General features: G+C 33.9%; 1 protein-coding gene across 3 annotated transcripts in view; it reads right to left on the bottom strand.

The window, feature by feature from the left end:
- The window catches only part of LOC120777790 (protein phosphatase 1 regulatory subunit 3B), a 32,145-nt gene that overhangs the window by 5,352 nt on the left and 1,602 nt on the right, over positions 1–25,191 (bottom strand). For 2 of the 3 annotated variants that reach the window (XM_040109320.1, XM_040109317.1), the window contains exons 2-3: positions 22,220–22,625; positions 11,774–12,178 (exon numbers count right to left, since the gene is read on the bottom strand). In XM_040109320.1, coding sequence (XP_039965254.1) covers positions 11,774–12,178; positions 22,220–22,296 — 482 coding nt within the window. In that variant the 5' untranslated portion in view covers positions 22,297–22,625. Of the gene's footprint in view, positions 1–11,773; positions 12,179–20,840; positions 21,083–22,219; positions 22,626–25,191 lie in introns of those variants that run through there. The other variant, XM_040109319.1, reaches the window with a different exon arrangement.

The following is a 25,191-nucleotide window of genomic DNA, read 5'->3' as shown; positions in this document are numbered from 1 at the left end:
AAAAATTTTTTAATTTCGTTTGAAAGCATTTCATTAATATTTAATATATTTTAAATGTTTTAATCAGATTTATTATTTAATTGATACTTTGTAAAAAGTGTGGTTGCCATACTGTTTATTTGCGCAAATTTTTAACGTTATGAGTTTTTTCAGGTTTTTCATACATGATTTCCTTTTCCTTTTTTGTTTGTAATTAAACAAAAATTAAGAATTATTTATAGCACTTAAAAAATTAAATAGAAATTCAAAACACTTTGATAATTGCAAATGGAAATAAGTTAAAAATTTTTAACGTGTGCTCTTCCGATCTTTCATAAAAAAATTTTTAAAATATAATTTAAAATAAATATTAATAAAAATTTACAAAAAATATAAAGCTGTCAAAAATTAATTAAAAACCATTTGAACTAAATTAATAGAATAGAAGAAATGTTTTCAAAGTAAATTAAAATTTTTTCAGTGTAAATTCAAAATACGTATGTATATTAAAAAATGGCGTTTCAAATTGACTCCTTTATGATAAGCAAATTTAGAATCATTAAATATTATGCTTTCAAAATAAACAAATTTTTTTCAGTGTAGATAAAAAATATATTACAAAAATTGTATTTAAAAAATCCGTTATGTTAAATTTAAATAAGTTGAAACTGGTTTGTTTTTGGTGTCCGATATTTAAATAATGCGGAAAAAATATTGAATGACTTGCTCAAAATGTTGAGAAAAAAAAAAAGCTTTAGAAATTTTGATATTATGTAATAAATAATTATATTATGTTATTTACTTTGAAAGCCTATAGACAAAAATACCTACATATATCTAAAACTCATACCTACATATGTATGTATATCGAACTCTATACATACATATGTGTATGCTTATGGCTCACCATAAACCTCATTTACGAGTAGTTGGGATCAAATGCCTGAATCTATTTTCCAAGTGAGGTTTTTTGTTTAATATAAGTAAGTATGTATTTTATATATTTTTCGTATGTATGCCGAAATTTATTAAGCACTTTTCAATGCTCTGAAATCGAGCAATCTCATAACGACCTTGCATAATGAAGTCAGCTAATTAATTAACACCGACTTTATAGTTATCATTTTCTATTAAAATTTATCGTAAGCAAATTAGCTAACAGTCCATAATTGCTACAGCAAACGAACGCTTACCAATTGTTGAAACTGAAACAGCTGTTTGCTACGTTCTACTGAAGGCGAGTCAATCAAGTGCGCTAAAATGTTAAGCGCGATTGGCGAGCGCAATTCAAACGGTGAGAAATAAACAGAATTAGGCCGATAAATGCAAAGTAAGTCAATATTTGCTAAACTGTTCAAGTATAGACTTCTATACCAATATATCTATATGTATATACAGCTGTTCATTAACTAACGTGCTGACGTCACAAAAATGTTAGTTATCGGCTTATCTACACATGCTCGTTCAGCACATTTTCGGCTGCGCAGAATTGACTCATTGTGACATGGAGTTGAACGCCCAATTTCGTTTGCAAAAAAAAAAGTTATGGCTGTCGGCGCAGAGTATTTACGTCTGTCTCGGGTTAAATTTAGATACTCAAGTGTTTTTGTTTTTTTTTTATTCCACGCATGTCTGGCAAAAACTCATTACACGCAAAAAATAATTTATTTTGGATTTCGCTGCTGTTTGGCCATAAGCGGCAAATTGTGGCTGGGAAACTTATTTGCGTGTTGGCAACTAACGGCTGTTAAAAATACTTAACAACAAGAAAAAAATGTTAAATTCGGCTGTAGCGCAGCTGGAGTAAACTTCAAAACAAAAAAGTTTCTGTACAAGAACCTGATTTGGATTGGTTAGTTTGTACGTCAGCTATATGTTAGAGTAGTCAGATCTGAACAATTTTTTAGGAGATTATTTGGTAAATAATGCATGTCGAATTTCGTGATGATATCTCGTCAAATAAAAAAGTTTTTCATACAAGGACTTGAGTTTGATCGGGCAGTTTGTATGGCAGCTATGTGCTATAGAGGTCCGTTGTGAATAATTTTTTTTAAATATTATAGCGATGATCAAAGTAATAGTCTGTGCTGAATTTCATCGAGATATCTCGTCAAATAAAAAAATTTGCATACCAGAATCTGATTCCGATCGTTTAGTTTGTAAGGCAGCTCTAAGCTATAATCGGCTGATATCGACGGTTCCAACAAATAAGCAGCTTCGTGTTGAGAAAAAGACGTATATGAAATTTCAGATGATATCTTAAATACTGCTCACACATACTGATCATTTAGGTATATATTTTAACATGTAGGGTCTCCGAAATTTCCTCACAAACCTGCTTAAAGTGAAATTCGCATCACTGTTAATTTCAACACACGCTCCGTACATATTTATGCATATATTTATAAATTACAATACCTTCAAGCAATGAGGTCAGTGGCTTATACGCAGACGTTGCATACACGCCTATCAGTGTCTGACCGCAATCTGTGCATTGTCGGAACGTTCAGGTTTACAGCAGGATCACATCGAACGCGGCGAAGACACGATCACTTGCCTATGCGACGACGCTGTTTTGTCTACAACATGTAAAAGTGCGTAGAATGCGTCTGCAGAGGGGTTTCTACAAGCTTCTCAAGTCACATATCATGGATGCAACACACATTGCCATCCAAATGCACAGAGTTTTGAGCGTAGAGACGAGCGCTCAGTGTGTTTAGCCGCTATTTTTTATTGTGTTTAATACCAAGACACTCGCTGTCTTTGCGCCTGAAGAATGCGTTGGGCGCAAGATATCTGCAGGCAATGAGAAAATTACAGCGACACAGCAGCAGCTGTGCAGTTTTATTGCTTGGAGCAACAAGTGTTAACGATCGCATGCGCGATCACTGATGGCGACTAAGTAGGCGGAAGGTGGCGCGCTCTGCGAATTATTACATATTATTGTATATAAAAGCAATTGCATGTATATCATATATATATGTATGTACGTATATATGGACAGTTTGATAGGCAAAAAAACCAGTAGGCATTAAGGAATGTGCAGCGATGTTGGGTGCTGGGCTCTGGGCTGTGGGCTGTGAGCTGAATATCAAGCACTCTTATACATATGTATGTATGTGTGATTGTGGGAAGTGTATTGATTTTTACTTATAAATATGCATTGTGTTGCGTCTGTTTTTCTTCACTTTTATTATTTTTGTTATGGTTTGGTTGCATTGCAACGCCAGCGACGCTGTAACATGCTGGCGTTTTTTTGCCTTCCCGGCGATCATGTGGACAACGCATGTTTAATTCTTGAACAGCGGTTATTGGTGGGTGCTGGTGGTGCTAACAGTGACTGATATGGCTGTGGAGGCATAGTATATATATATATATTTATATACATATATATATAGTATATATGAGTGAAGCTGTCTTTTGGCGGCGATGCTTGAGATCGGCTTGCGGAACAGCGCTGTCCGGGCAACTCAACAACGAATTATTCAATTCACACGCAACAGGTTTTTACAGCTTGCTTGACTTGATTGTCGCCACAAGCAGTGGAAGTAAATGTAAATCGTTGGCGTCTTCACTATCGGCTACGAAAGCGGTCAACGATACGTAGGCTGACATTTAAGCTGTAGTGATAAGCTTAGCCGGTGTTTGCTTCTTGATTTCTCCACGCATTTCGGTTGTATGTTTGCTTGCGTGTTTCGCCACTATTTATTTTGATTTTTTATAACCTCAATTTATTGTTATTTTACACATTTTGTTCGTATGCCTTTTGACTCGGTAATTAGCTGTTGTCATAAGAGTGCACAAATATATCAACGCGCCTGCGCTGTACAGCTCATTACAACTTGTAGGCTGTTTGTTTTGGTTTTACAGGTGAAAAAAGTTGCAGCGAAAAACAAAAATGCAGGCGCATGCGCGCTTTACAACAAAGCCGGTTTTATCAACTGAGTGCCGACTGCCGTTTAGGGCTTTCATTTCAATAAATGCTGGTACAAAATATTTATATTAAAAAACTACAAAAAGTCATGTGGCTTTGGTCCGAAACACTCGATACTGCAGCGGATAGCCACGTTGGCTTGTAGGAAACTTGCTTTTTCACTAATGATTCGATTTTCAAAAAGAGTTGCGCTGTTTGTTGCACTGGAAAATTAATATGCAAAGCCTATAAAATTAGCCGTTAATTGCAAAATTAATATGCAAGGCGCTAATTTTTATGCGTTTGCCATTTGGAAATTAAAATTTTCACTTTTATATGGAAACATGGAAGACATTACAAAATAATTTAGATATTTTAATTGAAAGTGGGGAAATTTTTGAATTTCACTTTGAATGGCGGCTATAAACAGTCCCTACCAAATTTCGTCAAGATATATCTTGAAATAAAAAAAGTTTTTCATACAAGGACTTGAGTTTGAACGGGCAGTTTGTATGGGAGCTATATGCTACAGTAGTTCGTTCTATACAATTTCTTTTTAGTTTTTAGCAATGCTCAAGATAATAATCTGTTCAAAATTTGGTGAAGATATGTATGTACATCATCAAATAGAAAAGTTTTCTATATAAGGACTGGATTTTCATCGTTCAGTTTGTACGACAGCTATAGCATATAATTTACGGACTTCCATTAAATAAACATGAAATTGTGCTAAATTTATACGAAGCGACTAATAGCGCACTAAGTTTAATGACACACCCGCCCAAATGTATAATTAAATATTCTTGAATTTGAAATATTTTCAAAAATCTGTTTTCGTAACATTAATATTTTCCTACACACGATCACATGTTGTGCTGAATTTATTATTAGGCAGCAGCGCGCATTTTAATAATTGCCCATTGGGGTGGCATGCCAAGCGCGGTGATTAATTTGCAGCAGAAGAAGCAGTAGAAGAATTGAAAAACGAAGGAACATAACGCGTAGATACAGGGTGAATCAGAATAACTAAAACAAAATTACAATTTTGACAGCATTTGGTTGACAGCTATCAGTCATCAAATTTGCCAGAACTTCACTTCAGTTGTCTGAACAATTTTTTATTAATGTGAAAGCGCATTAAAAATTTACTATTTTTCAAACAATTTTGAAAATAGAATGAAAAAGTAATGCAATCACCGTATTCGCCTCATTTAGTTCCGTGTGACTTCTGGATATTCAGCATACTCGTAAGATCGTTCCTATTCCTATTTTGAGTAATTAAATTTGAATCGTACATTGGAGGTTGTTGCGGAACTTTAACAAGTGTTTCGAGGAGTGGAAAAAAACGTTGGCTTAAGTGTATTATGGACGGCTTAGATTTTCGGGGACGACATAGATTTTAAAGAATAAATTAAGAATTTTAAAATTATAAACAAATTCGACTATTTATTGCTCATAGTAGTATGTGAAGACTTATTTTCGTATAAAAAGTGTCTACGCTGCCACCACCCTTGTTCGAAACTGCACACCTGCATGTTGTTATTACTGCCTCTACCATCTCTTGTTCGAAACTCTCCATACTTGCTTGTTGTTAAACAATAATATTCCTTATTTATCACAAAGCTTGTAGTAAAATTGTCTAAAATAACCCGAAAATGTTTAATTTCGGGAAAATATTTGAGTGTATGAGTGGGCGTGTCAAAAATTAGAGCACAACAATATATGAGTTTCACGTCAAATAAAATATAAAAGTGAAAAAAAAATAATAAAAAAAAAAATTAAATAAAATAAATTTGAAAAAAATAAATAAAAAAATTCAAGAAATGACCACACAAAACAAAATTCAATATTTATATATAAAATTTATTTTTGAAAAAAAAGCAAATATATCTAGTGATCATATGTACATATATACTTAAAAAGCATACAAAATCAAAAGTATCAAACAAGCCCTTCAGTGATTTCTAAAGAATTTATGCTCGGGAACTTTTTACAGTAAACTATCAAGCATTACATGATCAAACCCACTAAAACCCGCAATTTTTCTTAATTTTTTCCCACTCCCAACGCCTATGTCTACGCAATAGCCTCCGCCGTGTATGTAGTGCAACGAAAACTTTTCACGTCTCGCGCTTGCATGTGTAACTGTTTGATTTCTGCTGTGCTGCGTATTTTAATTTAATTTTAGTTTAGATATTTATTTTCATTGAGCGTCACACCGCCATTGCGGTGTATTTTTGGTTGACACGCAGTCAACGCTGCCAGACGCTTGGCGGGCGATCACGCTCACTTCACGTGAATCAGCCAAGTACGGCCGTCCGTGTGGGGAGGTGATATACGCCACATAATTGTCATGTAAACATAGCAACGTCTACATATTGCATACAAACATACATGCATACCGATATGTACATATGTATATGTTATATGTATGTGTTTGTAAATAAAGTCACAAAGTGATCTTCGTTGCTTTCTTATTTATTTATTTATTTTTAATGCTTAAATTGTCGCGTTTTTTGTATTAACTTGCATTGCAGCGGCATGTTTGTTGTACAACAAAAAATTTATATTGTTTTATTAGCGCTTTTATCGTTTATATTACATGGTATGTGTAAGTATGTTTATACTTTTTGTGTTTGTAGCATAAAGTTGTTAGGCAGAGTGACTTTATACTTGATTTTGAATGATCAATATGAATGGCAGCTATATGCTATAGTCGCCCGCTCTAAATAATTTCTTAGGAGGATATATTTCGTGAAGATATCTCGTAAAATAAAAAAAGTTTTTCATACAAGGCCTTGAGTTTGATCAGTCAGTTTGTATGACAGCTATGTATATGCATTAGTGGAGATGATAACGGTACAATCAGGCAATAATTTATGCCAAATTACTTGGAGATATCTCATCAACTGATAATGGTTTCCATACAAGCACTTGATGTCGATCGTTTACTTTGTATGACAGCTATATGCTATTGTCATCCGATTTCAACAATTTCTTCAGATATTATATCATGGCCTTAGAAAATAACCCCTAGCAAATTTCGTGCAGATATTTCGTTCAATAAAATAGTTTTCCATACAAGAACTTGATTCCGATCATTCAGTTTGTATGGCAGTTATATGCTATAGTGAGCCGATATCGACGGTTTCGACAAATAGCAGTGGTTTGATGAGAAAATTGTTTAAGCAAAATTTCAGATCGATAACTAGTGACTAGTTCGCGTATTTAGAGGGTTTTCCGCAGCAGACAGCTCACGAAATAACACAAAATGTGTGCGTCGTCGATAAAACGGAAATGCGACAACATCGTCTCATGGCATGAAAAATCATTAATGTGAAAATAATTCTACGCAAATTGACGCAAATTGTGATTTATGCGCGGGCAGAAATTCGCTGAATTCAAACTCGCCACAGAGCAGGCAAATGCAAGAGAAATCCATTAATTTCAGAGTTTTATTAATAGCGCACCCATACACTGTACATAAATAGATGTATATACATACATATGTATATGTGTGTGTTACTTTTTGAAACGCCATTTTTTATAGCACATGTAGTGCATATATACATACAAACATATGCGGTACGTGTTGCTTTCCAATAGCCTTCGGCCCAGTTTAAGCGCTGGCAGTAAAAATCCAGTTATCAGCACGCCACTTTTAAACTCAATAAATGATTACAATAATGATAACGACAATGCAATGTGCACAGCTATTTGGTGGGCAGCAGCATAAAGCTGCGTTTACAGCAATTAAAATGCATTTACCTATTGTATGTCTGTCTGTGTATAAAATGCACGTTTTATAAGCGCCACTATCTCACTGCCTTGCTCATATATACTTATATGTATGTATGTACGTTTTGTAATTATTCGGGCAAGTCGTTGTTATGACTAGTCGTATGCGGGAAAAAACAATTTGTTTGACATTTAAAAAGCCGTTCATCATCGCGATTATTTTTACGCGCGCTGAGAGGGGCGTGCGGCAGCGGAGTTGCACACGCGCAAGCACAAACACACATTGCAATGCTAAGTGGCAGTCGAATTGTAGGCCAAAGTTGATGCGATCAGCATAAATTATTCTTTGCTAGAAAGCTATTTTTAAATAACAATGTTAAAAAAATTAAAAAAACAAAATTAAAACTTAAAAAAAAAAAAATAAAAATTAAAAATTAAAAAAAATTAAAAAAAAATATACACATGTGTATAAAATAAACATAAAAATTAAAAAAAAATCTTACGATCTAAAATTAAATAAAATAAAAATATTAAAAAAAAATGAATAAGAAGATTAAAGACAAATATTTCAAAAATATATTAAAAAAATAAAAGTATTGAAAAAATAAAAAAAAACACTTGCTTTCTCAACATTTTTTCATTTTCATTTTTAAAAATTAAAAGAAAATATTTAAAAAATGTAAAAAAATAAAATCAAAGCTTAAAACAATAACAAAAATAATATGTAACGATTTATAAAAAATAAAAAGCAAAAATTAAAAAAATGAACATATGTATATCAAAAATAGAAGTAAAAAATGCAATTTTTTTATATAAAGTTAAAAAAAAGTTAAAACGTAAAAAAATAATAAAAAAATTAAGAATCAAAAATTAAGAATATGTATAAAAAAAGCACAAGAAAATTAAGAACATGAAAATCAAAATTTAAACCAGATATAAAAAATTGTTAAAAAAACTAAAAAAATAAATAAAAAGATTAAGACAAAAATTTAAAAAATATAGTAAAGAAAGGAAAAGTAAAAAAAAATTGAAAAAATTAAAAAAAACACTTGCCTTCTCAACATTTTTTCAGGGTGCGTTGCTGAATTTATGAAGATTAGGCAGTCTTTGCTAGAAAGCTATTTTTTATTACAATGTTAAAAAATGAAAAAAAAACTAAAATCAAGTCTTAAAAATATGAAAAGAATATTTGAAAATTTATAAAAAATTTATAAAAAAGTTAAAAATCAAAAGAAAATTAAAAGCATGTGAATAAAAACTTAAAACAAAAATTACAATCAAATATAAAAACATAAAAAAATACAATCAACATAAAAAATATTAAAAAAATAAATAAAAGAATTGTAAACAAGAATTAAAAAATAAATGATATAAAAAATTAAAAAAAAAACTAAAAAAAAGTAAAGGAAAAATGAAAAACAAAAATTTAAAAAATGTATATAAAAAACTAAAATCAAAACTCAAAATATACATACATAAAAAATATATAAATAAATTAAAAAAAATACTTGCTCTCTTAACATTTTATCAGTGTTTGTTGCTAAATTTATGAAATCAAGGCAGAAACGATATCATATACTGGACTATATATTTATATCATCATATCACTCTACCGGCTATATAAAAATATTTATTTCACTATAATCCAAATTTCCTTTATATACATATATAGTACATATGTATGTTTGTACATGCGCTTAAGTGTTTGCAGTCACTGTGCTTTATATGCGCCAACGTTAATCTGTGCAATTAATCGCCTTAAATGCATTTGAGCGAATGTTAATGCACGCGATCATTAACAAATCTTGTCATTGATATAAAAGCGACCGCAGTTTGGTGTGAATTCGATAATGAGTGAGACATACATACATATGAAATCGATAATAAGGGTAATTTACATACATGCATACATATGTATATGCAAGTATAAGGTTGAATATTTTTATATTTTTGTGTTAATAACACACAAAAACATTTACGGAATGCACATAAGCACATACATATACATGAACATACACACTCATATCCAAGACAAGAATTATTTAATATTTTGTTTTAATTTTAGCAAATATTTGCTGTATGACTGTTTAGCTTTAGGCTCATGGGTTATCTGAGCGTCAAGTGCGTGATTGATAGCAATAATAGATAACTAAATGCATACAAACTCGCATGCGATTTTTTTTAATAGACCACAAGAGGTCTCCTTGATGCTATACATATCTTTTTAAAAAAATTGTGGGTTATAAATACATACATACATATGTCGCTCCATAAATATATACTCTCTTATTCGAGGATAATTAAGAAAAATCGCCTTTTATTTGATCGTTCAGTTTGTATGACAGCTATATGTTGTAGTTAACCGATCTGAAAATATTTTTCCGGAGATTGTACCGTTACCTTAAAAAATAATTTATGTCGAATTTTATGAAGATTTCCCGTGATATAAAAAAGTTTTTTATATAAGGACTTTATTTTGATCAGTCAGTTTGTATGGCGGCTATATGATTTATTGGTCCGATCTGAACAATTTCTTCGGAATTTATGCGGTTGCTTTGGATAATGATTCCTGTAAAATTTCTTCAAGATACCTTAATAAATAAAAAAGTTTCTATAGCATCAATTCGTATGGCAGCTATATAATATAGTGGGCCGACCTGAAATTTTTTTACCGAAGATTGTACCGTTACCTTAAAAAATAATTCATGCCAAATTTTAAGAAGATATCTCATCAAATAAAAAAATTTTCTATACAAGGATTTGATTTTGGACAATCGGTCAAGCGATATTTTGTAGAAGAAAAACAAAAACCAAAATTAAGTAACAATTTTCCAATATTCAACGCAATTTTCTCTTACTCTGTTCAATTTCCAAGAATTTCTATAGCAACTATTCATCAAAGTATGCAAGAGACAGACAACATTGGCTAGGAAGGTCGCACGAAAATTACAAACCAAAAATAGCAGCGAAACATCCGCCGCTTACAAACAAAGAAATTTACAAATACATAATAATAATAATAATAAAATCAGGCATTTTCACGAACACACATGCAACACATTCGAGAACAACAGTGCAACGCATTGACTCATCTCGAACGATTCCCGAACAATTTTGAAGGCAAGAGAAATGTATGAAAAATACTGAGCGCGACGCATGCCATACGAGTGAGTGAAAGCGGCCTTCTGCTTGTGGCCTACAAACGTCCATATTTTTTCCGACAAATTTCGCTATAAAAACAGCATTTTCCTCAATTTTCTTCCTATTTTGTTTAATAGCTTGTCATTGCGGCTGACAGCTGCTGACGGCAATGACGTTTCGCCGCTGACTAAATGCTGAAAGCCAACTTTCGAAATTTATAAATAAATACGAGTAAATGGCATGAAAGACAACTGAAACTGTGGCAGATTGCAGGCGCGTTGAAATAAATATTGCATGCGATTATTAAAGCCAAAAGGGCGAGACACACGTATGTACCTATGTACATGTGGCTGTGTGGCTATGAGTTATGGTGGCACATTTTGCAATGCTTTTCAGCGTTTGCGGGAAAGCAATAACGTCAGCCGACTGGTACGCCACCACTGTCGCCTATTTATAACGCTGGGCCACAAGCGTTGGCGTTTGCGTCAAACCAAACTAAGCAATTGCGGTAAGATGTGGCACAAACGCCACACGGCCGCGCGACACAGAGTCACCACGAGCGCCTATTGTGTAAAAATAGCGAAAATGATTTATATTAGACTAAGCGCACGACAAACGAAGATAACTACACACACACACATACACACAACTAAACATTTGCCGTATGCCATAGCGCCAAGCTGGTGTCACATTTCCGCTATTGCAGCGCCAAACCGCCGCTGCGCCACCGCACGCCTTGCAAAAAACGCGGCTAATGCACAGCGCTTGGCGTAGCACAAGGCACGACGGCAACCAAGTATGCGGCGTTACCATTAAATGGAACGTAATGCATACCACGGCGTATGAGTAACCGCCAAATAAAACTAATCGCTGCACACCGGCTATCATATCACATCGCACAGCAACAAAAAATTTTAATAAAAAATTTGCAACAACAATAACACAGCTACTGCACTTTGAGTTGTATCAAATGTGTACAGCAATATTTCTTGGTCCACTCACCTTTGTCCATTGCATTTGCAATTCGCGCATTCCGCCGCTGCGCCCGCCGCGTCGCTGTCGCGACTATCGCTGCTGCTGTAGCTCGCTTGCGAACGGTGTAGGCAGGTTTTGCGGCTGAGGCAAGATTTCGGCTGTAAATTGATGGTGGGGGCGGAGAGCGTGCGCGGCAAGCCGCCAATGACGCGTCCCTCATGGCCTTTGCCATAGCCAGCGGTGACGGTGGTGGGCAGACGCTGCGACTGCTGTTGATGTGTTGAGTACGGCGACTGTTGTGGCGTTGGCTGCTGCTGGTTCAGCTGATGGCTGGCGAAAGCGGCGGCCGCGCTATTGGCCATGGCCTTCGAGGCGAGTGTGATCACTTGGGGGCGACAATAGCGTGACGCTCTGTTTGTTTCGTCATTGTAACTGGAAGCAAGCGGAAAGGAGAAGCGACAATTAATACAAATACAAAAAAAAATATATGTATATTATATAGCATGGTGTTTTATACGCTGAGCGCTTTAATGAAAATATCGTAATACCGTAAATAACTTTGGCTAACATTTTACAAGCAATTTTATAAAATTTTACGAATTAACGGCATATACTTATGTATCGTCACCTAAAATGTAAAATTACGTAACATCACTTTTCATAAGTTGAAAGACTAAGGAAAAAAGATATAATAGAAACCACCCGTGTTGAAACAAAATTTGAGTTTTGGTTATAAATTTGTTATATATATTATATATATTGGTTATACAGTGGTTATTTAATGGTTATATATTGGTTATATAATGGTTATATCTGACTACGGAAGCCGGGAATTTATTGCTACATATTGTAATATGATGTAGTGAATCGTAAGCAATAAAGCACTCAATTTCTATGTTTTTGATGATACGTTGTTTTGTATTTTAGGTGACGATATTATCTCAAAGGATAAAAAGTAACCTTTAAAATGTACTATATAGAAGACCACAAGAAGTAGACAATTGTGCATGAAAATTTTTGGAATCGTTAACTTTTTACGCATTTGGCGCAATTTAGCCGCGTAGCTTGTCAAGAAACTGGGCGACTGTCGCTGGACTTCCGACAGCGCGGGCAGACATAAGCATTTGGGCTAGAAAAATTTGCAAAAACCAACAGACATAGCCATTTAAGCTACAAAAATTTACAAAAACAAACAGACATAGACATTTGAGCAAGAAAATTTTACAAAAACAAACACTGCGCAGAAAGTGAAGCCGTCAAAATCGTTTGCATCAATAAAAAAAATAAAAAAATAAAATCTTCCAAAATTCTACACTCTATATTTGCTGTTCTGTAGCTGCAAATATCTCTTTACCCTACGGGGCACCAAAGCAGAATGCCAACATAAATTTGCTGCGCGTGTTGTCGTTAACCGATATAGCCCCCGCAACAAAATTAAAAGCCGCCAACAATAACAAAGCCAGCGCTGAAATTTTTAAGATAAAAACTCGCAAAAACACACACACATACATATACATATACGCGTAATGAAGCAATAAAAGTAGCTTAGCAAAACAAATACAATAAAAATGCGTTAAAAAAATTAAGAAAATGCGAAAAAAAGGAATATAAGAAAGCATAACAAAAAATAAATCTTCGGGAGGCACGTAGTCCCCGAAAATAAATTAACCGGAGCGTAAACAACATTTCTGCTGCCTCAAGTAGCCTGTGACGTCGATAGATGTCTGCAATAGCGCCTAGATTAACTCCACAACTATTGTGTCGGCGGGGAGCTCTACGGAAATGTCGGCGCTGATAAACTAGCAACTAAATTACAATAAAAAAAGTTTATAGTAATAGTTGTTGCCCGTCAGTGTATGGTGCGAACTTTAAATGGGCAAGAGATTGGCTGCGCGACAAGCAAACAAGAACTTAGCAAAATACTATTGCTATTTTTATGTGTTTAATTAAAAAATTATTGGTTGCGGCGACCCGTATTCAGCACAAGGATTTTGAAATGGAAATTTTTTAATTTTTATTACTTGTTGATTGTTTGGTTTTAAAAATATGAGCGAAAACAGAATGAGTATAATTTCATGACATACATATAATACATATGTATGTGCATACATATATCATATATTAATTAAATATTATTATATTTTTATGGCATAAAAGGATATAAAAAGAGCTTTATACTGATTTTGATCGATCAGTTTGTATGGCAGCTATGTGCTGTAGTGATCCGATTGGATATTATGGCAATGTTCAAGATAATAATCTGTGCCAAATTTTGTGACGTAATCTTTTCAAATAAAAAGTTTTTCATACAAGCACTTAGGTTTGATCAGCTAGTTTGCATGGCAGCCATTTGCTATAGTGGTCCGAACTGAAAAATTTCGTGAGATTTTAAGGCGTTGGCTTAAACAATAGTTTTTGCAGAATTTCGAGACGATATCTTGTTAAATAAAAAGGTTTTCCAAACAAGGACTTGCGTTTCATCGGGCAGTTTGTATGGCAGCTATATGTTATAGTTCATCGATATGAAAAATTTCTTCACATATTTAGCGTTGCCTTAAATAATAATTTGGGCAAAATTTCGTGACGATACCTTGTCAAATAAAAAAGTATTTCTTACAAGCACTTGAGTTGGATCGTTTAGTCTGTATGATAGCTGTATGCTACGCGGTTAAGCTCGTCACGCTGATCATTTATATATGTACATATGTATATATGCTTTAGAGCATCTCCGACATTTGGTTTTCATTATTTTGTTAGTATCTCAATATATTATTAAGAAATTGGTGTTTTTCAAAATTATGTAGCATACATTTAGGATGCTGGAGCATAAAACTTAAAAATGTATATGTTATGCTTTATTTTTGAATAACATTTACGTTAAAACTTTATGGAAAAATGAAAACGAAAGCGAAAAATAAAAACAAAAACAAAATTTTGCTTATTATATTCAATGTCATACCGAAAGTAATTAATATAGTGGCACATAAATTATTATTTTTTTAATTTTTTCGGTTTTTTATATTGTTATTATTTTTATTCAGTTTTTTATATTATTAATATTTTGTTTTTTGCTTTTGTCAAATACATTGCGACATAACCTTCACTACTCAAACGTACTTCAGCTGTTTCTCGCTCGCTATTTACGTGTAGGCCTGCCATTTTGAGTGCACTTGCAACTCACTTAAACAAATCGTGTATCTTATTCAATCGCACTTCATTTTGCCATTTGTATTTCACTTCCAATTGTTGAGAAATTGAGAAATTCTTATAACAGACACTAATTGGCAAAAAATTGGCAAAAAACTCGAAAACCCATTTGTGTTCATGCGCTCTTTGTAACTGTTTATAAGCAAAGTATCCGCCTTTTGTTTATCGTGCGAGTATTTATGCATTTGCATGAAGGTATGTGTGTGTGTGCGCAACTATAAATTTGTGGCTTAACTTTTACTAGACGCGCTCGTTTAAGCGCTTGTAGATAATTTGCCCGGCTATCTCACTTCGCTTGGGGTAAGCAAATGTTTGCACACAACTTCACTAAAGTTTATTTATTTATTAGCTTTTTCACTTATTTATTTTTGTATTTGATCAAGAAATGCGCGCAAACTTTGGTTTGACTTTAGTTGAGTTGATGAGCACGATCGGCAATCGGCATTGTTTAAAATTTGATTTTTCGGCTGCTTAAATGTTTTTGTTTTAATTTTTTGTGGCTTAAATGTGTGTGCGTGTGTGCGTGTGTGTGTCTGTGTAAATAGTGTCAAGTGGCGACATTAAACAAAAAAATTATGGAAAATTGCTTAAAACAATAGATAAGGGTAAACAATTTCGGACTGCGGTTAGTTTCCATTGCTTTTGTTTACACATAATTTTTATATATTAAATAGAAATAATAAAAATTAAAAAAAAAAAATTAACTTCGTTTGTAGCTTTAATACCGTTCACAGTTTAATTTTTTGTAGTACAATAGGATATGAAAACAGCTTCATCTTGAATTTGAATGGCTTCAGTTTGTATGACTGCTATATGCTATAGTGATCCGATTTGTATAATTTCTCTGAATATTGAAGCGATTTAGTGTGTCTTTTGTGTCAACTTTCGTATATATATCTAGTGAAATAAAAAACGTTTTCCGTACGAGGACTTCAGTTTGATCGGTCAGTATGTATGACAGCTATACGCTATAGTTCTTTGGTCCGAGAAATTTCTTCATATATTATAGCGTTGCTGGAAATAATTGTCTATGCAAAATTTCGTGACGATACTTTGTCAAAAGTTTCCATACAAGTACTTGAGCTTGATCAGTCGGTTTGTATGGCAGTTATATGCTATAGTGATCCGATTTGAATAATTTCTTTGGAGATCGTAGCGATGCTTAAGAGAATAATATGTGCAAAATTTCGTCTAGATATATTTTTAAATAAAAAATATTTCCATATAAGGACTTCAATTTGATCGGTTAGTTTGTATGACAGCCATGTGCTATACTAGTGCGATCTGAATATATTATAGCGTTGTCTTGAAAAATAGTCTCTACCAATTTTCGTAAAGATATCTTTTTAATTTAAAAAGTTTTGCATACAAGGACTTGAGTTTGTTCGGTTAGTTTGTATGACAGCCACATGCTATAGTCGTACGAATTGAAAAAATTTCTTCAAATGTTGTAGCGTTGGCTTGGATAATAATCCATGCCAAGTTTTGTGTAGAGAGCTTGTCAATTAAAAACTTTTCTATTTAAGGTCTTCAATTTAATATGCTTTTCAATAGCAATTGATGATTTTCGCCAGTTGGCAACGCGCATTCCAAAAATACTAGTGAATTGCCTTCTATTTGTTGTTATATAAATGTATGCCCTAATTGAAAAGCAAATAAATTAACTAAAGCTCAAGTGATGATTAGGCATTTTGCTAAAAAATAGAAATAGTAAAAAAAGTCCCTATTTGCTTATCTATATTTAATTTATATATTAACAAAAAAAATTTGTTATCTATATTTTTTATAAATAAATTAATATTTCAATGTGTATAGAATTGCTTGCATATTTTTGATATTTTGCAATTAATTACTATTGATAACTGACTGTGAATTTTTGAAAATATTTGAAATTTTTATTGCTCCCTATGTGGCATACGTGCCTCTAATATTGACATTGATTTATCAGTTATATGCACACACGCATAAGTATAAAAAAACTTTTATACCTAAAAGCTGCAGATTGTAAACTTTTTCTATATTTTTTTATATTTTTATACAGTTCGATTTATGGAATTTCCGATTTGCACTGCAAATTTATTTGTCCGTCTTATCGATAAGTTATATTTAGCGTCATAATAATATAATAATAATAAATGCTTTAGATATAGTGTGCTATCAGCGCAAGTTGAGAGCATAATTAAGAAATAAATGCTTCGAACATGACTGAATTCATTTATATTAATTATTGGAAGCGCATAAGAGCGGGTGTGTATGCTTTATAAAACCAAAATTTATTTTACACAAAATACACTTTATTTTACACAAAATATTATTCTATTTATGGAAAAAACCACTACTTTCCACTCAACTCTATACCCACAGCCAGCACGCACCGCCGTCATGTTTACGCCACCAACAATAAAGTTTTATGAGTCTATAGTTTTAGTGTGTTCAAAGTTTTATAGGAAATCCTTAGCAAAGTTTCTAAACATTGCCTGATTAACTGCCAGACTGCTGATAAGTTAGTGACTATTATTATTTAGCTTATTTAGCCCCGAGCCGTCACATTCTGCCGCTTAATCGGCGCAATTCCAATTGAATTACGAAAACAGCGCGCGATGAGTAGCGCACTTTAGCTTTATCAGATACAATCTGCAAGGCACGAGTGCTCACGCAATTTGTTTGCCTATTGTTAAGCACAAGCAACAAAAATGAAATAAAAAACACAAATGTACAATTGCAAATGAAAGTGAAATGACAAGTTTGATTGAATAAAGCGGAGACAGATAGAAGGGGAGTCTCATAAGCATATTTAGGTGCTATGTAGGCAGTTAAGCGCGCATTGTGAGATACTTGTATGAAGCAGTCGAAGATATGCGTTTAGAAAACTGCAAATAACAACAACAACTTTAGAAATGTGGATATGTGTAAGTAAGACTTAGATTTTGAGTGTTCAGCTTGTATGGCAGCTACATATACATATGTATGCTATAGTGGTCCGATTTGAAAAATTTCTTCAGATATGATAGCATTGTTTGGTACAATGATTTATGCAAAGTTTCTTGTGTATACCTGCTCAAATAAAAAAGTTTTTCATACAAGATCTCGAATTCGATCCTTCGGTTTCTATGACACCTATTCCCACATCAAAGCAGCTACTTGGCTAGAAAAGTACGCGCAACCCGCACTAAATTATCATATTGACTCACACACGCGTTTTTTTATTACTGCAAACATACATACATACCAACATATACGACAATATCTGTGCACAATTGCACTTTCGCACACGCTGACTTCCCCCAACTATATCAACACTATCAACGATTTATATGTGACATCACATATGGCGCCTCATTTTTTATGTATTGCTAAAACAGGCAAGCCGGCGACTAGATTGGCAAGTGTTAGTGGCTAGCAGCCGGCTTGAGGCGGTCAGTAAGCCCGGCCGAGCAATCAGACTATTAGCACGCAACAGCCGCGTGTCTTATCTATAACTATGTGTACATTGCAGTTACATATAACTACATACCTACATATGTCCATATGTGCTACGAGTGTTTACTGTCTCGTCGCGCGGCGGCTGCGCGAGTTCAAGTGGTTGAGTTTATTAAATAGTGATTATGTGCTTATAAGCTTTGGGCTTACAAGTTTGAAGTTGCCATGATCTCTTTTCGAGGTAATTTGTATAAAAGTAGTGCGTTCCGGTTAAGCTTGTAGCGTTTCCCCGTTTTTTGCTTTGTTTTGATTATATTTTTACTTATATTATAAGCATATAGTATGTGCTTGTCAAGCGATGTTTAGCTGGATTAGAACACATTAAAATAAAATACAAATTTCATAAGCCGATTTGGCTTGGCAACACGCGCAAATGCATGTTATTATTTGTTTACGGTACTTTTTCATTGAATTCGTTAATAATATTGAAAACACGACAGATTAAAGCATTAAATTGTACGAAATTTCGCATTAACCCTAAAGCTGATAATACGACTAACAGATCTTTTGATCTTATATGGTATTTTCCATAGCTTTAGATGCTATCAGCCGATCGATCAGGCAAATGAGCGCATATATACTAAGTGTATATGTATGTATGTATGTAAATTGTCACCTAAATTACGTAACGTCACTTTTCATAAGTTTACAAGCGAGGGAAAGCGTTATAATAAAATGGTTATACATATATTGGTTATATCAAAATTTTAGGATACATAAGTTGACAGGCGCAGGAAAAGCGTTGTAATAGAAACCACTCATACTGAAACAAAATTTGAGTTTTGGTTATAAAATGGTTATATACTGGTTATATATGGGTTATATATTGGTTATATCTGACAATGGTAGGCCAAAATTGTATGCTACATACATATACATAAGTTTACTGGCGAAGGAAAAACGTTATAATAGAAACCGCTCATATAGGAACAAAATGAGTATTTTGGTTATAAAATGGCTATATATTGGTTATATCTGACAGCGGTTCGATTTTTTTGAGGATACGTAATTTTGTATTTCAAGTGAATATGTATTGCCCAATAATTATAATAGACTTATACTGTGTAATGACTGCTACGCCTAAAATGCTTAATGATTGTCAAGGTTTTTGGCATAAAAGCGATCAGTGATCTCTGACAAAAGATCATTTTATGTTTACAAGCTTTCCTACAAAAAAAGTCTTCATTTTCTGCTCTTCATTATTAGTACAAGCAATGTATCAGCACTGTCGAGGCCATTTTAAAACTTTTACCGGGGGCTTGTCTTTTTAGCCAAGGCCAAAAGATTGTCACATAACACGAAAGTGTCTACATTAGAGCGGGTCGAATTTTCTTTTATAAAATCGTGTATGCTGAAAATGTTTTACGAATCATACTGAACTAGTTTGACTAAGAGACTAAGCGTCTAAAATCGGTCTCCAGCCAGCAATTTTTAAGACGAACTTTAAAAAGATCGGAAAAATCGTTCGTATGGAAGAAATGTGATATAGTTGTCCAAACTGACTGATTCCGACAAATGATCAATGGCGTATCAAAATACAGCTACATACGTATAAAATTTCAAACGGATATCTCAAAAACTGACTAACAAAATTTTCTTATCTCTAAAAAACTTCGCCTTCAAAATCGATGCCGCGAAAACGGTTTTAGACCCATAGTCGCTTAGGCAAAATTCTTCAACATGATCCGTAGCACATTTCACGCATAGGCGATTCTTCCGATCTCGATTTTTTTTGGTTCCCTAGAAATCGACCCGCTCTAGTATACACATCTATGCTAGGATCAATTATGTTGACGATATTTTGTATAAATATCTGCCACTTGCCGCCCATAACTTTGCTCTTGAAAGCTTGCTGGCTCCGCTAATGGCATTCACAAGTGTCAAGAGCAGCTGCTAAACCAACATGAGCAAAAAAAAGCAGAAGAACCAATAAAAAAAAACATTGGAGCAAATACTTATGCGTCGACGCCTTGCGGTTGACAAATTTGCAAAAAAAAAATTTTTAAAATTGCAAACTATTTTTAGATTAAGAGACTTTGTGAAGGCGCTTTGTGTGCACGCCGCCAAACAAACAAATCCATTTGGAATCCAAAACAGTGCGCGTTAGCGCTGATTGCGTGTGGTACATACGCTTGGTAACAGGTTGAATCTGCGCATACTTCGATGGACGATTGTTTATGCTTTATTTAAATCTATTTCACTGCTAATGCTAGTGCTGAATCAGCATGTTGTTTGATAGGCGTTTAGAACATATACTTGTCCACGCGCTGGCACGATCAATGAAGATCGCTGTTTGTTTAAGGATTTAGTCATTATTGAAATCAATGCGACAATACTTTTCATGACACACACGGGTACTTATTGCTAGGTAGTTTTTTGTGGCATTTAAAATTAAACGAAAATATACCTATGCATCTGTGTGGGCGTATTGATCCTCAGATCACTCTTCAAGTTAATGTGACGCATTTGTGCGTAATCGAATAGTTATATTTAACTGTTATTTGCAGCTTAAGTAAACCACTTGCGCTTAAAACAACTGCATTTAAACGAATTTCAACGAATTATATAGAAATTCGCGAACAACTTTTGCACGATCACTTTTGTTTATCGCGAAAATTTTGGTTATTACTAAAAATATTAGCAAATTGTCATACAAAAGTGCAAGCTCAAGCGACACTATTTATAACCAGTTGGATATTCATTTAAACGCATGCTATTGAAATTCGCGAAAAACTTTTGCACGATCACTTTTGTAAATCGCCAACTAAAAATATTAGCAAATTGTCATACAAAAGTGCAATCTAACTTCTAACCACCCTATTAATAACCAACTGTCTGTTCATTTAAATGTATTCTATTGAAATTCGCGAAAAACTTTTGCACGATCACTTTTGTTTATCGCGAAATTTTTGGTTATTAAAAATATTAGCAAGTTTTCACACAAAATTTCAGTTCGACTTCAAGAAACAAGTTAGCTATCATTTACTACTGAAATTCGCGAAAAACCTTTGCACGATCACTTTTGTAAATCTCGAAAACTTTTGGTTTTACTGAAGATATTGGTATATTTTCATACAAAAGTGCAAGCTGACTCCAGGAAAAAAACGTTAATTATCTGCTTATTTCATATTAAGCGCATGTTAGAGGTTCACTTTTAAGCGCGATCACTCCTCATATTATCAAATCTTATGCATAATGTCTCGAATTAATTGTGGAAACATTTCTTAAGCACTTTATAGCCCACTTGCTTTTAAGGCAACTGCATTTAAACGAATTATAATGAATTATATGGAAATTTTCGAAAAATTTTTGCACGATCACTTTTGTAAAACTTGAAATTTTTGCTATTACTAAAAATATTAGTTCAAGTGATACCATAACCAGTAACCGCCAGATAATTTAAACGTATTTAATTTAAATTCGCGAAAACTTTTCGCGCGATCACTTTTCTAGATCTTAAAACTTTTAGTTTTACCAAAAAATATAACTAAATTTTCATCCAAAAGTTCAGTACAACTTCAAGTGATATTGTAACTAATTTCACTTTAAGCCCATATTAGGTGTTCACGTTCAAGCACGATCACTTTGCTTGCTCTAAACGTATTTACATCATTTCGTATTCATTCAAAACACTTTTCTCAAACATTGTAGCGGAAACTACTACTCAATACTGCGCCTTTCACTAAATTTAGCACAGGCAATCATCAATCCTGTCTTAAAACAACTTTCTTCCTACACAAATTCGTATGTAATAATTTTCGTAACGTTCGCACTACGATCACTCACCGATGATTGTTCATGTAGTCCGATAGGAAACTGACTGGTGGACTATGGCTGAAGATGGGTGGACTGTGTGAAATCATTTTCTCGGCTGCTGCTTTAATTACAATTGCTGCCTTATTGGCCGTTACTATTGCTGTTGCTGTTGTTGTTGTACGCTGCAGTCTATTATTGGCTGTCTGCTGTTGTGATTAGCGGCGCACGCTGATAGGCAACGACTCCGGCAAACGCTGTTGATGCTGATGCTGAAGCGTGCTGCTGCTTTCTTTATGCTCGTATGCTTCGTCAGCTGTTGTGATAGTGCGGTTAGTTCGGGTCTTACCTTACTATCAGTAGTTATTATCGCTACAGAAATTGTTTGTGCGTTGATTGCTGGAATACTAGTGCTGATATGTGTTTGTGTGTGTGTGCGCTGCAAGTAGAAAGAAAAAAAGAGAAGCATGAGTTTCACAAGTGATCTTGGCAACGATCGTACATACATATGTCCATAAATACAGACATGTATACATACATACATATGATAATAACTACTAAATGCAGTCGCTTATCAGTGTTTTTCTATTCTATACAAGCTAATCTATTGTGAGGAATGCAATTACTGGCGAAAATAGCCACACTTAAGTGACATGAAACAACGAAATTCAAAGCGTTTCAAAACAAATAGTATTTTCGTAACGATTTACTAGCTTTTAGGCTTAATTAAGATGACTATGTATATAATTTTAACAACAATTTATATGAAGTAGCGGTTTATGGTATGACTGGGCAAGTCTTGCTGCATGTAATTGCCGTAACTCTTGCCACAACAGGTTCAGTTGACGTTGCCGCTTTTGGCGCGGCTTAATTGGCGTGAATTTCGCTTTTATTTTCCGGCTGCTTGAGTTTAATTAGCAATATTTAGTTTGCTGTGTGATTCACTAAAGCATTTCGAGTGTGTCCAGTGACTCTTCAACTTGCTTATCACTCGTGCGCTGGCGTGACATACATATGCGGCGTACGGTTTGGCGATCTGTTGCGATCTTCAAACTCAATTAGGTGTGAGCGATAGCAAAAGCTGTGCTAGTGTGATTTGTTTGTAAGTTATTGGGATTTTTTGTGATTATTTCTTAGTTATTTCTTGAATACATACATAACTTTTGGGTATAAACCACATTTAGTTGCATAGTGATCGTGTCACTAATCTTAAAAGACTAAACAGGATAACTTTTAAGATTAGTGAAATATCACTATGCAACTAAGTATGCTTAATTTGCGATTTTTTGAATTAACTTCTAAAAAAAACTACCGTTTGTTAATGAAGTTAATGAAGTTTCGTAGTTCCGAAACTAAATAATTAATTTTCAAGAAAAAACGTTAATTTCGGTTCCACAAAAGCCATAATGCTCTTCAAAAATAAAAAAGTTTCAATGCAAGCACTAAATTTTGAACGTTCTGTTTGTATGGCAGCTATATGTCATAGTGATTCGATCTGAACAATTTTTACGGAGATTAAAGCACTATCTTGGGAAATATTCTCTGTCAAATTTCGTGAAGATATCTTGCCAAATAATGAACTTTTCCATACAACGACTTAATTTTGATTGTTCTATTCGTATGGCAGCTGTATAATATAGTTGTTCGGAGATTGTACTATTATATTTGGTCAATAATCTATGCCAAATTTAGTGAAGATATATTTTCAAATAAAGAACTTTGTATGACAGCTATAAGCTATAATGGCCCGATCTGAAAAATTTTCTCGAAAATTATACTGTTGCATTGGATAAATATCCGTGTTAAATTTTGTAGAGATACCTCGTCATATAGAAAAGTTTTCGATACAAGCCAAGTCCTTGATCTTATTGAACGTTCAGTTTGTTTGGTCCCTCATCGGCAATTCCGAAAAATGAGTATTACGTACTTTGTGACAAACTTAATATAAGCAGTTCAGCGTATAAATACAACCAATCGCCGTGCGCTCATTAAGCTTTAAACTTTAAATTAAAACTTCGCCTTTAACTGCTGCTCGTTATGCTTAACCAATCAATTTACTATATAAGTATGATTATTCAATTATCTTTGCTTTATCATCACCATAACGTTTAACTTCGAAAATTTTCTAATTAATGCGCGCTCGCTGCTGATCATCGCCTATCATACATTTTTATATACATATATTTCCTACCAAGTGATTGTTAATAGCGATTTCCGCTGGCAATCAATTTTCTAGTTTATTACTCGCTCATATTTAAGTGGTGATTTGTAGCGCATTCGCGTGGCTTTACATGATCTTTGATTTGCACATAAAGCACTCAATGGCTTGGCGAAATTTCATTTAATATACAAATTGATCGTTCACCTGTCCAATCGCGCTTAGACCAAATAAGCAGTTATTCAACAAGCTGAGTACGAATTTTTGTTGTTGGTGCATTGAATAAGCGTTCGTTGGCGTGCTGCAGCGCTAAGGTCGCTGGCGTTACGCTTTATAGTTTTGTTAGCGCCGGTTGGTTTGGCGTGAGTGTGTGTGTAATGGGTTCGCGTCGGAGTGCGGAATCGGAGTGCGAATCCAAAACATATGTTTATAAATACATACTTATGTACATATGTACTTGTGTGCCAGCGGCGTTGTACGATAATGCTGCAGGTTTGACGTTTTATGCTTGTTATGATAAATATTTTTGTGCGGTTTTGTCCCACACACACATACTTACATATTCATACATGTGTGTATACGTACATACATATGTGTGCTCTTTCATCAGCTGTTTGAAAGTGGCTTAATTATGTTTACTTGTAGCCGCTCAGCTGTCTCTGCCTCCGCTGTCAAAGCTCCCAGCCTGTAATGGGCGTTTGCCATTCGAAAGCATTGAGCGCGTGTGGGCTATTTATAGTTGAGATGAATGTGCTTGCGAATTTCAAGTGTTTGTTTGCGCATATTTTAATTTGTTGCTACTTTTTCTGGTGCTTTTTTTCAATTGCTTGCCTTGGAGTACATGTGT

This window comes from Bactrocera tryoni, chromosome 5 (assembly GCF_016617805.1).
Source record: "Bactrocera tryoni isolate S06 chromosome 5, CSIRO_BtryS06_freeze2, whole genome shotgun sequence".
Lineage (NCBI taxonomy): Eukaryota > Metazoa > Arthropoda > Insecta > Diptera > Tephritidae > Bactrocera > Bactrocera tryoni.
The sequence above is the reverse complement of the archived record's forward strand: the minus strand, read 5'-3'. Positions and strand labels throughout refer to the sequence as shown.